This window comes from Onychostruthus taczanowskii, unplaced genomic scaffold, assembly GCF_017590055.1.
Source record: "Onychostruthus taczanowskii isolate IOZ18803 unplaced genomic scaffold, ASM1759005v1 scaffold36, whole genome shotgun sequence".
Classification (NCBI taxonomy): domain Eukaryota; kingdom Metazoa; phylum Chordata; class Aves; order Passeriformes; family Passeridae; genus Onychostruthus; species Onychostruthus taczanowskii.
In genome coordinates this window covers 5,250,547-5,261,783 of record NW_024501015.1, presented here as the reverse complement: position 1 = coordinate 5,261,783, position 11,237 = coordinate 5,250,547, and the positions used below count along the sequence as shown (strand labels likewise).

The 11,237-nt window shown below is 40.2% G+C and overlaps 2 protein-coding genes across 2 annotated transcripts in view; one reads left to right on the top strand and one right to left on the bottom strand.

Annotated features, from left to right (window-relative positions):
- Nucleotides 1–1,225: 1,225 nt before the first annotated feature.
- SGO1 (shugoshin 1) lies at nucleotides 1,226–5,146 on the top strand. Its single transcript, XM_041411448.1, has 8 exons — nucleotides 1,226–1,361; nucleotides 1,445–1,641; nucleotides 2,115–2,219; nucleotides 2,656–2,720; nucleotides 2,882–3,021; nucleotides 3,603–4,442; nucleotides 4,634–4,808; nucleotides 5,044–5,146. The coding sequence occupies exons 1-8, from the start codon at nucleotides 1,226–1,228 to the stop codon at nucleotides 5,144–5,146; spliced, it is 1,761 nt and encodes a 586-aa protein (XP_041267382.1).
- Nucleotides 5,147–6,706: 1,560 nt separating this feature from the next.
- The window catches only part of KAT2B (lysine acetyltransferase 2B), a 41,253-nt gene continuing 36,722 nt past the window's right edge, over nucleotides 6,707–11,237 (bottom strand). The window contains exon 19 of the mRNA XM_041411447.1: nucleotides 6,707–8,699. Coding sequence (XP_041267381.1) covers nucleotides 8,506–8,699 — 194 coding nt within the window. The 3' untranslated portion in view covers nucleotides 6,707–8,505. The remainder of the gene's footprint in view (nucleotides 8,700–11,237) is intronic.

Below are 11,237 nucleotides of genomic sequence, written 5' to 3'. Positions count from 1 at the left end.
ACTGCTGAGGCACTAGGAAGGTACAGCCTTCCCGACCCGCCTGCCACACATTCCCTCCTTGAACCTACTATTTCACCCCAAAGTTTAGCTACTCGGGTTTGCGCAGACCCTTGTTTGTTCCACAAGCCAAGCTGCCTGGGCTCTGCAACAAACCTGCTGCCCGAAGTTAGAGACACCAGGACCCAATTCAGAGACTTCAACACCCACACCTTCACCCATCAAATCGTTTGTAAAGACATTGGCTTTCCTCTCGTGCTTGTGATACACTTCACGGTCTGCCTGGCCGTGGGTAACTCTCACAGCGCAACTTTCACAGAACGTGAGAGGTCATCCTGCTACTGCGGCAAGAAGCGACCACAAATAATAAAGCACCACAAGTTAAGGAGTTTAATTAAGGAGTTAAATCTCCCGGCCCTGCCGTTTAACCCGAGGTTATTGACCCCACCGCTGCCCCGCGGTTACTGAGGAAGGGCCGGAGGTGGGCGGGGCCAGGCGGGGCCAGACGCGGCTGCGCGCGGCGCTCGCGGCGTGACGCGAGCCTCGGGGCGCACCAATGGGAGGCGGCGGCGGTGGGGTTTGAACGGCGCGTGGCGGCGGCGAGTGCGGGTGGTGCCGTCTCGCGGCGCACAGCGGCCGCTGCTGCGCTTCCCGGGCGCGGCCGGAGCGGGCACAGCCGGGCCGCGGGGAGACCGGGGAGCACCGAGCTGCGGGACGAGGGAAAATCCGGGCCGCTGCTGCACCCGGATCCGTGCGGACCCTTCCACCTCCGCCGGGGGCTCGGGCGGCCGCAGCCGGTCGCGGGGAGGGGCCCGGCTCTGCGCTCGCCCTTCCGAGGAGGTACGGCCGGCCGGTGCGGGGTGCTGGGGCGCTGTGCCTGCGCTCAGAGGAGCCGGGGCCCGGCTGCCGGCGCCTCGGGAGGCCCCAGGCGAGCTCTTGGCTCCCGCCCCGGTGTTTAAAGCCCTACCCGGCCCTGACGCGGGCACCGAGCGTTCCAGCTCAGGCACCGCGCGGTCGGGACTGCGGCCTCGCTGCAGCAGCTGCCGTGAGAACGGCCAGAGCCGCCTGTCTTTTCCTAGCTGTGGGTCTTGGCTGTATGTGTATCTCCGCTTAAACCTGCCCCGAGCTTTACTCGTCCGTTCCTGTGCCTTCTCTTTAGGCGTTGAGGGTGCGTGGTGCAGCCCCAGCTTCGTGGGTTCCTCACACTTCCTACTTTTAAACGGAGAAGATGGCAGAAACCTCGAGGAAGTCCTTCAAAGACAGTCTGAGTGATATAAAACAGCGTATGAGAGAGAAAAGAACTCAGAAATGGTCAAGGCTCGGTAAAACTACCCAGTTCTCCACCGTAAAGACCAAAAGAGCAAGTAAGATGCTTAAATATCTTAGGATTTATAATTTGTTTGTTTTCTTTTCAATCCCATTTGAAACACTCGCTGTTGCGTTGCAGCCAACAACTCCAACAAAATGAAGATCATTCAAGCAAACAACAGAGATCTGGCTCTGTCCTTGCAAGAACACAAGCTCAAACTGAGGGAAGCTGAAGCTACCATTCTTCAGCTAAGGAAAGATTATCACATTTTAAAGGCTCAGATGTTTGACTTGCAAAGAAATCATAGATTCCAGCAAGAACAACGACATGTGGAGGTATTTTTAATGACAACTATATGAGCTGGTGAAGCTGAACATCAGAATCTGTACCAATCAATTGATAGATATTTTTTATGATCTTAAATGTTTCATAAAACATTAACTCAGTATGTTCAATGGGGTTTTTTTCACCTGACTTGGTATGCTGGTTTGGATACCTTGACAAGTGGTAATGAAATTTTTTTCTCATTTACTTAAAGTAAGAAAGATTTTATGTTTACTCTTAGTTAACAAAAATTAAAGTCTATCTTCTGTGAATTTTGTAGGGAGCTTATCACATATGAAGGCACCTGACAGAGGTTGCTTCAGATTTTAGTTATCTCATAATGCTGATGAGTTTGTAGTTAGTACATCACATATGAAGGCACCTGACAGAGGTTGCTTCAGATTTTAGTTATAATGCTGATGAGTTTGTAGTTGGTAGTAGAGTATGATAGTAACAGTGTTACTGTCCTTCCTTTGTCCATTAGACCCGACTGTCAGCCTTGAAGGAGATAATTTCCAAAGTCTCTCAGAATTTACTGGACTCGGTCACTCTCCTTGGCCCAGCAAAGAACTTGTGTTCCACAGACGTAGTAAGTGCCTTTTCCTCTTGAGGAGCAGGTCTTCTTCACTTCTTCTGCCATAGATGCACACAGATTTTTAGAGGAAGGACTAGTCCTACAGTTCCTGGTATCTCGGGGTGCACAGTGTGGGAGTGTGTCAGTAAGTTATAAGTGGGACTGAGGCTCTGCTAGGAGGTGGTTGGAGCACCCTGATTTTCTGGGGTTTTATGCACAGTTTCTTCTCCTGTCTGCTTGCTGTAGGATTGAGATGGGGATGAATGTGCTGATGTGCAGAGGCTGAGAAGGTGGCTGGCTAACACCCACAGCACTTAGTGTTAGCTACCCAGAAAGAGAGTCAAGAGCCTCTTTGGTACTTCCTGGGGTAACTTGGCTGTTGTCTAAAATTTGGAGATGGTGCAAGCTTGTTTCAGCCATTTAATCACAGTAAGATTTATTTTGTTGACAGAATCAAAGAGTGCTTTCTTCAGGTCCTGGAAACAGTTGCAGTGTCACAGAATCAGCACTTTCAATGTAAGTATCATTGATTAATGCCTGTCTGTGTTTGGAAAATCTGTTACAGGAAGTTTAATTTTCTGACTGGAAAAAGGGAAGCAACCCTGTGTAATGAAAACTGTTCCTTGTGTTAAACTCTATTGCTGTTTAGTAAATACTACCTTTGGTATTTTCTCTAGAGGACCTCTAAAGTGCGCTCTTGAAGATGGCCCTGTACTTCCAAGTGGGATGGAAGCTGGTGGTGACAGAAATTCCTTGTCAAAGATCTGTGTGGAATCTGACAGTGACATTTCCTTTACCAAAATTATTCCAAGTGAAGGTAACTAAATCAAAGTATCAGACATTGCTCTGTTTTTGAATTAGGAAAACAATGTGTGAATACAAGTTTAAAGAATTGCTGCTTTTGAAGGAACTGTTAAGTAACTTTCTGCTTCTTGTCATAAAGGGGAAATAGTAATGCTGGTAAAATGTTTGAATGAAGATGTCCAGCAAAATGGGGTGGAATTTGAAACTGCTTTACCTTCTCTATAGCTGCAATCCAGTTTCATTATGTACCAAACAGTTCAACCAAGTAAAATTGCCCTTATACAGTCATTAGCATTTATGGAATCAATAAAAACTTGCTATCAAAGCAAAATACTCAGGAAAATAAATGATCTGTAAATAACTTTCCAAAAGGAACAGTTCAGAGGAAAATACTAGTGTTATATTACCTAACTTCTTTCTGCATGAAAGCTATATTAAATAGAGCTTATCACAATTGCCAGACTCTAGTTTATGAAGATCTGGAGAAAATCCAAAGAATAGTCTGAATTTTTGACAGGTTCAGAATTTTTGCTCAAGATCTTAACATGGTTTTTCTGTCTGCCTTTAATATGACATTTTCTCTTCAACTACAAGGACAGCCATCTGATTTTCATCTGAACAACACAGAGCCAGAGCTGGAAAATGTTTCTTCAAGTGTCAAGTTTGGATTTCGTAGCGTGTTACCAAAAAGTGTATCCACCAGACGTCACTTTTCAACGATGAGGAGCCCTGATGTAATTTGTACTGGACTCTTGGACCATTTAGAAGCACCTGATTCAGTAAAAGAACTTTCTGAACAGGATGAAATTAGGCTTGAGGAAAGTCTAGAGAAGTGTGCTACAGAAAATATAAATGCAGCTGTTCCTCACTTGAATGAAAGCAAGATCAATTCAGAGCCGGCGTTGAGGCAGAAAACTTCTGAAACTGCACAGTTCAAATTAAAACGTAATTCTGATCTTAAACAACCAGAGTGTAAAAGCAGACAAAACCCTCAACGAAGGAAAGAAAAGCACCAGAAAGGAAAACTGGAATGGCCACTGACTTCCCAACAAAGACCAGGAAAACTGGATAAAGAGGCTTCTAAAGAAAAACGGAATTTCTTGGGTGGTATCAGTGATGCTTATGACTTTCATTTGGAAGAGAGTGTCCATCATACACCTTTTCGACAAAACAAGGAGAATGACAGTGATACTGAAGTGGAGGACGAAGAAGACTCAGCTGAAACCAATACCATTGAGTCAAGCAGTACTGCAGGTGACTCAGATGACAGCCTCTATGAGCCTTACAAGAGTAAACCAAAGAAAAGGCGAAGTTCAGTGGATGAGAGCCCTAAGTTACCAATCCGGCCAAGGTCTAAAAGATGTTTGGCACAGCATGAGCAGAAGCTCTGTCATGAAGAAGAGACTGAAAACAAATCAAGTGATAAATCTATTAGTAAGTACAGAAAGTGTTCTGTAATTGGTTTTGTTTTCTTGAAGAATAACATTGTTTAGGAGATTTAGGCTTTTTTATTTTAGGGTTTTTTTTTTTAATAGCAACTAAAAGAGAAATGTTTTAAGAATGGTTAGATTTTCTTTAAAGCTTGCTTACCTGAATGAACTGAACTGTGCCTAATTTCTTCACAGAGCAGCCTTCTGAGCCATCTCGTGGGCATCTCTGTGATGTTACCAACACAGCTGCAGTGCTCCCCAGCACTGGGGATGCAGAAATCGTCCCTGAAGGTGAAGGACCTCAGACACCAAAACGCACGCGGCGAAGCTGTACTGGTACTGTGAACTACAAAGAACCAAGTATTGTAGGGTAGGTGTTTTTTCAGTTTGACATAAAGTCAAGATATTCCATCCAATACAGGATTTGAAAGGCTTATTTAGATCTTGAAAACAAGACCTTAGAAAAAGAGCTTGAAGAACTCAAATTCTAGAGTTAATAATACATCCTAGTTTGTACGAAATGGAGCTTACTAGCTGAAAGTTATTGTTTTAAGTGATGTAGGGAACAGAACTCAGTTTTGCCTTTTTTTTTTTTTTTCAAACAGGAAACTCAGGAGAGGAGATCCATTTACAGATACAAAGTTCCTGTGTTCTCCAGTTTTCAAGCTGAAAAAAGATGCTAAGCGACATTCTCGTAAGATTCTATGAAAATATCAAATGAGAAATTGGTTAGTTGCCTTTGAGATTCTCAGCAAAACCATGCTTCTGCCATGAAGAAAGTAATTTCCTGGATGAAATATTTTGTTGCACAACATGTTATATAAATATGTAAATAGTTGTGTGTCTAGTATTCAAGACATCAGATTAAGGGGGCCTGGATTTTTTCTAGTGACTTGTTTTTAATGATATGATTACTTTTATAACTAAAGTGATTCTATTCAAGCTCCTTTTGAATGGATCTGGGAGTATATGAGAAATCTCTGATGGATATGATGGTGAATGTCATTGTGTGGGTGAACTTTAAGCACTAAAAATGTTTTGAGCAGCAAGTATTTTTAATAACTGTTTGTACAGATCTTGTGTGATGGGTAGTTTCATGTAGAATCTTATAATAAACATCTTAGTATTTTGAAACAGCTCTGAGTAAATTAGTGGTTTTTGGCAGTTTCCATAGTTGCTCCAAGGGCACTGATTCCAGCAGTGGGCATTACAGGCCTGTGTACTCTCTCCCCATCTTATGTGGTGGCATAAGCACTGTCCAGAAGCAACTCAGCAGCTGCAATTTGATTCTGTAGCTGCAGCTCTCAAAAGCAGCAATTTAGGCTTTGTTGGTCCTGCATTGAGAGCAAGTTAGCATCAACCACAGAAACAAAGCAAATTTCTTGTAAAGGTTGATGCAGAAGGCTCCACTTGGATCCCAACTGTTTTGGGACATTCGTAACAGTTTATTATAATTTTGTCCCTGCTTTGCCCAGTGCCTCTCCCAGAGGAAGAGGTGCCACATTTGAGCTTGTGCTATTTGGTGCCACACTAGGCTGCACAGCAGAAAACAGTGTTATCAACTGTCCACCACTCAAACTGTTTTCACTTTGCTTGAGACACACAAGTATTAATAGGTTTGTGAATACTCAAATGAAAGCTTCATTCTAAACACCTAATGGGAAAATACAAAAACTACACGCTCTTTCTTTGTTTTGTAAGACTGCCTATCCCACTTCAATAGGTGCAAGATCTCTCCCTTTCAGTAATAAAACTACTAATTTTATTTGTAACTTCTTCTGTTTCTGCGGCTCTCAATAATAATACTAGCTGCAGCTACTGAGCTGCAGTAGCTGTGTTTACAACACAGCCTTTGGATGTTTGAATGGAAACTTAGCTTTACCTTTGTATCCTAAAATTCTAGCTGCAAGGTGTCACCATCTCAGTCTGGAATTCTAGGACTAGAGGAATTTAAGTAGACTGGTTGAACGATATTGGTTAGAGCCTGATCCCAATAATGCCAAGGTTGTGGGTACTATCCCTGTATCAGCCATTCACATTAGAGGTGCACTTAATGACCTTTGAGGGTATTCTGTGAACCTTAGTTGCTCTTTCATTAAACAAATCTGCAACAGCTGTTTTAGCAGCGAGAGAAAAAGAAGGGGGTGATTGTAGAGCAACCCAAGGCAGGTGTAGCGGGTCTGGGTAGTTTTTTCTTACTGGATTGAGCAAGCTTGAAAAATTGAAGTGATGAAGTACCAAGTAATGAAAAAAAGAGACCAAAATAAGTAGGGTTTTGTACATATATAATTTAAAACTATTCTGTACCAGTACAATATATTAATTTGACAAATGTAAAGTTCATCAGCTGTTAAAGCATTTGCAAAACCACATATCCTACCATAACTTTATTGCACAGTATCTATGAAAATATTAATTCTTAAATTAGAAAACACGTTTCAATATAGAAGAGACAATCTGATTGAAAGACGATAAGAAAATCTACTCTGAAAATAACAAAAATTCACAGGTTACCAAGCTTAACAGGTGCAGCTGTAGGCCCAATCTACAAAACAGGTTTATAGTATCCTGTTCTGGCTATTAAAGAAAAAGTACTCACTGTACCTTTGTTATAGATCCCAATGTAGGTCAGACTAAATTCATACAAAACACGATGGCAAGTCCAGCATTAATATTTTGAATACCTTGGGTACCACATTTACTACTTCTAGATAGTTCCTGACATCTCCTTGCTGAATCTAAAATTGCACAGGCATTTTGCAGGAATAGATTCTTTGACACAGCACAGGATTGGTTTTCTCAGTCTCATAACTTGAATTTTACCAGTGTAACATCTGTAAATATAAAACACCAAGAATGAAAGTTTAATCTGTTTTTCACAAAAGCAGTTATAATTTACAAACTCTAATTAGAATATGTCGAGGGACAGCTTTTTGGCCTGTACTGATCTCCATTAAGGATTTAGGTGTACCTCTTAAATGTAGTGTAAGCAGCAAAACGTATATATATTATATGTATATATGAGTGCATGTTCCTTTTGAAGATATACTAAGAGTTGTATAATGTTAATATGTTCCTGGGTCTAAATAATCACAGTTAATATGCATTTATAATAAAGCTTGGTAGAAAATCCAGTTTACCACGGAGCCAAGTATCTAAGCTCAAAGCTGTCCTATGTTCTCTTCCTTTGTGTACAATAGTCTTATTTCTGCTGAACAATCTAAAGAATTTAGCAGTGAGGAGTAGTAAGTAGAGTGGATCACGAAGTGCATAAAACCTTAACTCTACTAAGCCAATTAAAATTGTCTAGTAGATGCGAAGTAGTCTCTAAAGTTATTTTGGGTACTTATGTCCTGCATAAGCCAAGTCACTATGACATTGCGCATCTAGCCAGATTTTTTTTCTTTTTTCTTTTTTTAAGAGTGGTTATGAGATTACAATTTGCAGGTAAAATATTTATCAAAACTGAAAATGAATAGAAAAACTTGCATCTATCAAAGATCACAGGCAGTCCTTTTTCAGAACTGGCTGCTCTTCTCTCACAGCTTCTCAACCAGCTGAGTGTTTCTTTTAAAAAATAATATCTTATAAAAAGATTCTACAAAGAAACAAGTGTTTCAGAACCCCCCCACACCTGTTGTTTTCCCTTACAATTTTCTTTTTCTACTGGAAAAAAATAATAAAACTTTATCAAATAGGTACTGCATTAGGTAAGCTATAACATTAGGTAAGCTATAACATCTGTTGTCTGGGAATTTTCTTCATCTTCCCAAACATGTGCAACTTCCCCCATGTTTGTGGGGTTTCTGAGGCTGTAGCTGATAAAATTATTAGGAACATAAGGTAATCGGCACACAAAAGAAATATTCCGTAATTAAATACATTATAAAGCATTTTAATAAAATAATTTTTGTAACTTCAGTATAATACATGTTTGCAAAACTAAAAGGGTTTTTAAAAGTGCTAAGTATTAAACAGAAGTTTCTTAAAAGTCCCACAACTCAGATATAGAACGGTTTTCCCTGTCCATAACATAGGCACACTATTTGGTAGTAAAAAAGACAGTGTCACTTGTCAATTAATCCAGCTTCTTTAATTTTTGTGTAGAAGAATTTCTCCAGTATATTGGCACATTTGTAGTATTCACTCTCGGGGGGGTTGTACTCTCTGCAGTTTGTAAAGACTCGCTGCAAGTCTGCCATGAATAATTTCTTAGACACGTAGTACCTGTTCTTGAGTCGCTCACTCATTGTTTTGAGATCTGCACAGAAGAAAAATAGATTAACAGCGTTGGATTCAAATTTGTTTTGTGTGCAGTGTCCCTTCAGACTGATTTGCCATTTAACATGAACTGGCAAAGCTAGGATTTGGAATGGAAATTGCCTTCATCTCAGGCAGGGTCTGTATTTTAGCTTCAAAAGGAACTGAGCTGCTGGAACTAAGCAATGTCTCACTGTAAGGATGAATTTATGTAGCATTCATTTTTAATTCTTTAACACATTAAAGCTTTTTTGTTCTGTTCTCATACTTAGAGCTCTGAGTTTCCTGTGGTTAGTAGATGTCCCTAATGCTCTTCTGACTGTCCTGAGACAACCTGTGCTCAGCTCTGCTGGAGGAGGCCTTCAGGGCGTATGGGCAAAGAATTCAAACATCACAAAACATGTATGTTAAACGAAAATCCTTACTGCTGTGCAAACTCAGCAGAGAAGATACATTGGTCTACACTGCAAGCAGGATTTGAAGCCTTGAAAAAAAAATTTGTTCTACGCTCTACACACATTTTTATTACCTGTTCAGAGTTTATAGTTGCATATACTTTTTAAGAACCATGTGAGAACTGATCTCCCCAGCTTTCAGAGCATCATGCAAAACTTCTACTTACAGAACATTCTTTAAGAAGTATTCTCCTTTAAACTAAAATCAGTCATCCATAAAATATATAAATCATCTCACTGTTCTCCACATAGTCATTTTCCCAGTAATTCTCATCAGGCATTTAAAAATTCTGTCTACATTACAAGTGTTTTAAGAGTGAATACAGGAATAGAAGTAGTGGGAGGTGTGCTGCATGCCTTGGCTTTTCTCACCTCAGATGCTCTAACTAGTTTTTTAGCAATGCTTGAGCCAGACATCAGCAGCACCTTTATGAAACTGTCACAGAAGTAGTGGAAATGCAGAAGACTTAATGAGTATTGCAAGGACACCAGAGACCAAAGACCTCCAATGCAAAGGAATTAAAGTTTTTAACTTTAAACTTAAAAAAATATGGTTGTATTTTTGTTTTGGTAATGGTTTGGGGGGTTTTGGGGGGTGGGTTTGGTTTTTTTAAGGGAGATTTGAATTTATTAAAAGAGAGGAAACCCTTTAAATTGACAAGATGGGATTATTTAATGGATGCTCTCAAATATTTTTCCAGTGGTACAGAACTTGCCACTCCCTAGTCTTGCACAATATTTTGCAAGAGTAAAGGCTCATTCAGCTCCCATTAAGTCTGAAATTCAGGTGCCTATACCTAAACTAGATATGCATAGACTAATTATAGCACCCAGCTGAGAAAGCTGTTCAGCTCACCCTAAAGCAAATGTTGCCTGGCTAGAGAGTTAAGCTGTTTTCCTCTAAGCACAGTGAAAGTTCGGCTCCCTCTGTCACTCAGCCATACAGCTTTTGAATGGCAGATGAAAAGGGGAAAAAACCCCAAAGAGTGATATAGTTGCTTGATATAGTTTTAAGTGCTCTGAAGTGCATTTAAAACAGGGGTAAAAAACCTTATACATGAGAACTGGCCTTAGGAGGTAGTAAAAAAAATTTACAACTATACCTCTCAAAAACTGTACGATTTAGTCTGTACACAAACATAAAGGCAATTGTTCTATCTTGTCTGGGCAACTTTTTACAGTATCAGCATGCTGGCAGGGAGAACAGAAAGAAATCTGAATGTATCACAAATCAAGGCACAGTTTAGTCATGCTGGGTTCCTTAGCTAAAAAATACAAAGCAAAATTAAACCAAAGACTTCAGCTTAATCCTCAAAGTAAACTGCTGTCCCTATCTCTAGTGTAATGCATCTGAACAAGGAAAGGACAGACAACATTTCTACTTTGAGTTTGCCAACTCAGGTAAATTATTTGTAACCACTGTTCAGATTAAACAGATTTCTGAGCTAGATCTGCTCAGAAAAGCAGACAAAGAAGGGGACTCACATTCTTTTTCTCCATTGGTAGAAAATAAATTTGTGTTGGGTGTACAGGAAGCCAGCAACTGGTTTATAAAGTATATGTACATCTGCTATTTGGGAATGGTAATTTTAATATAAAAGAATAATTAAATTGATAGACATGGGCTTGGAGCCCATGCAAAGCAACATGAACAAATACTTTTATTCTCTGAGAAACTGAAGGCTAGTAGCCTGCGATGAACCTGTATTTCATTCTCTAACAATATTAAAGGGTTCAGAAACTGTAATCAGAATGATAGAGGTGAGGTAAGCATAAATGAGTGAGGAGTGCCAGAATTCAGTTTTGAATGTGGTGCAGCACGAATCAAGCATTCTTTTAGAGTATTACTGAATTACCATTGAAATTATATGTGCCAGAAGTCAAAAGCTGGGTCATAAGAGAAGCAGTCAAAAGAAAAACATTATTAGCAGCTGTATACTTCCCTTTGCAAGCAATCCTACATAAACAATAGCTGTGTTACTTAGAAGTAAAAATAAATAAATAAATAAATAAATGTAACACCTCAGACAACTGTGGCAGATCTAAAAGATAAAGATAAAAGCTTAAAATTAGTTACATGAAGC

Excerpts from the sequence above, each read along its gene's own strand:
- SGO1 (XM_041411448.1), top strand. The coding sequence starts at position 1,226 with ATGGCAGAAACCTCGAGGAAGTCCTTCAAAGACAGTCTGAGTGATATA. Across the intron at positions 3,022-3,602 it reads CAAAATTATTCCAAGTGAAG|GACAGCCATCTGATTTTCAT; the intron begins GTAACTAAATCA and ends TTCAACTACAAG. Across the intron at positions 4,809-5,043 it reads AAAGAACCAAGTATTGTAGG|GAAACTCAGGAGAGGAGATC; the intron begins GTAGGTGTTTTT and ends TTTTTCAAACAG.